Consider the following 1761-nt stretch of genomic DNA (forward strand, 5'->3'; position numbering starts at 1 on the left):
AGAATCTAAGTTTGTAACTGCTCTGTAGCAACTAGGCATGTAGAATATGTTGCAGGGTATTAAAATTAAATGTCAATTAAATTCTTGTGGATCACGATCAATAGAACAGGAGTTGGCAGAATCCAGATCAGATAAGCTAATGTGGTTAAGGCTGAAAGGTGATGACAGGACTGCATCTCTAAGTTAGGGCTATAGAGTTAAGTCTAGGCAAGATCCAATACCTAGGCAAGTGTCAAGAAAGTCATGGGAAGATGGAAACGATTCGAACAGAGGTAGGTAGGAAACACATCCAAGAAGTTGTTCCTTAAGGGGAGAAGGATGGAGTTGTAGAACTCTGATAATAGTGGTGTTTTATCATTCTCTAGTACTTAAAAGGTCTTTATTTGTTATAGAAGTTCATCTTTCCTGAGACTGAAAGATTCTACTTGCCTAATGTGAATGAGAGAATAAATAAATAATTAAAAACCCCCAACTTATTAAGACATATTCTATATCAAACCTTTTGTCAAACACTGGGGTTACAAATACAAAAGCAAAGACAGTTCCTGCCTTCAAGGAACTTATATTCTAATAAGGGAGAACAAAACACAACAGTAAGTGATAGCAATGGAAAAGGGCACTTTGGTGCAGAAAAAATACAGGTATGGTGAGGGGAGAGTCAAAGAGAAGTAAACTGACATATCTTACCTAGAAACAATGGCGGAGTCGATTTGATCAAGGTTCTTCTATTGGGGTTGAATCAGATAGGACAGTGAAGATTTTGCCAATCTATTTATCTATGGCTCTATTTACCATTCCTATAAGTTTTAGAACCAAAGAGCTCTTCCCTAGTTAGAGTGTGGATGTGATGTTGGGAAAGTAGAGAATGAAGTGAAACTTTGTTGGCTTTCCTAAAAAAGTGGACCAGAAGAGAGAGTCAACAATTAGGACAGTGGGTTTCCAAAGACAACAGGATTAGAAACTCTGCACTGTCTCTGGCAGGCAGCAATATATTAGACATCAAGAATATGAAAGAGGTGGGCTTCCGGTTAAGATGGTGGCAGAGTAAGGAGCAGCTGCTCGAATCTCTCCTGACTGAAGCATACAGGACGCCTCAAGGGGAAATAAAAACGAGTCCAGACGAATGAAGGAACCCCACAACAGGGCGCAGCATTGAAGGTACGCAGAATCAGGGCATTTCCACACTATAAAGGGGTGAAACAGCTGTCACTAAAAGGCGAGAGGAAGAAGCCCCTCCCCCACCCCCCACACCACACACCTCGCACAACGTCAACGCACAAGAGTGAAAACAGGACTGGGGCAACCAGATTATCACTGGCAGCCCCAGGGCTTGTACCTGGGCTTGTACCAAGTGGCTGGGGGGCACGCACGGACTTTCCCCAAGTGTCCACCTGGGTGAAAGCACCGCCAGGACAAAGGCCTCTAAAACACGGTCTTTCCCAAGTGCTGAAGGCATCGCCTCAGGTACGAATAAAGATCTCCAGCCCATGGACTTTCCCTAGCTTCTGCATGGGTGAAGGCAGTGCCATAAGAGCATCTGTGCAGGCAAAGGCAGTGCCCTAGGCTTGAATAATGATCTTCAGCCCAGGCTTCGACCTCCAGTGAGGACCCTGTGCAGACCTGAGCAAGGCTGTGGAAGCAGCCCCAAAGACTGCTGAAGGAGCCTCGGGCAGAGGGGCAGACTGGGATCTACGAGGAGGCCTGACCCCGAGGACCGGAGCCCCCCGGGGAGCTTGGAAGGTGCAGGCAGACCCTGAGTGC

General features: G+C 45.9%; 1 protein-coding gene across 1 annotated transcript in view; it reads left to right on the forward strand.

Annotated features, from left to right (window-relative positions):
* The first annotated feature begins 251 nt into the window (after positions 1-251).
* The window catches only part of LOC123246238 (wee1-like protein kinase 2), a 25957-nt gene continuing 24447 nt past the window's right edge, over positions 252-1761 (forward strand). Inside the window, exon 1 of the mRNA XM_044675165.1 lies at positions 252-272. Within this exon, the coding sequence (XP_044531100.1) occupies positions 252-272 (21 nt within the window). The remainder of the gene's footprint in view (positions 273-1761) is intronic.

This window comes from Gracilinanus agilis, chromosome 4, assembly GCF_016433145.1.
Source record: "Gracilinanus agilis isolate LMUSP501 chromosome 4, AgileGrace, whole genome shotgun sequence".
Taxonomy (NCBI): domain Eukaryota; kingdom Metazoa; phylum Chordata; class Mammalia; order Didelphimorphia; family Didelphidae; genus Gracilinanus; species Gracilinanus agilis.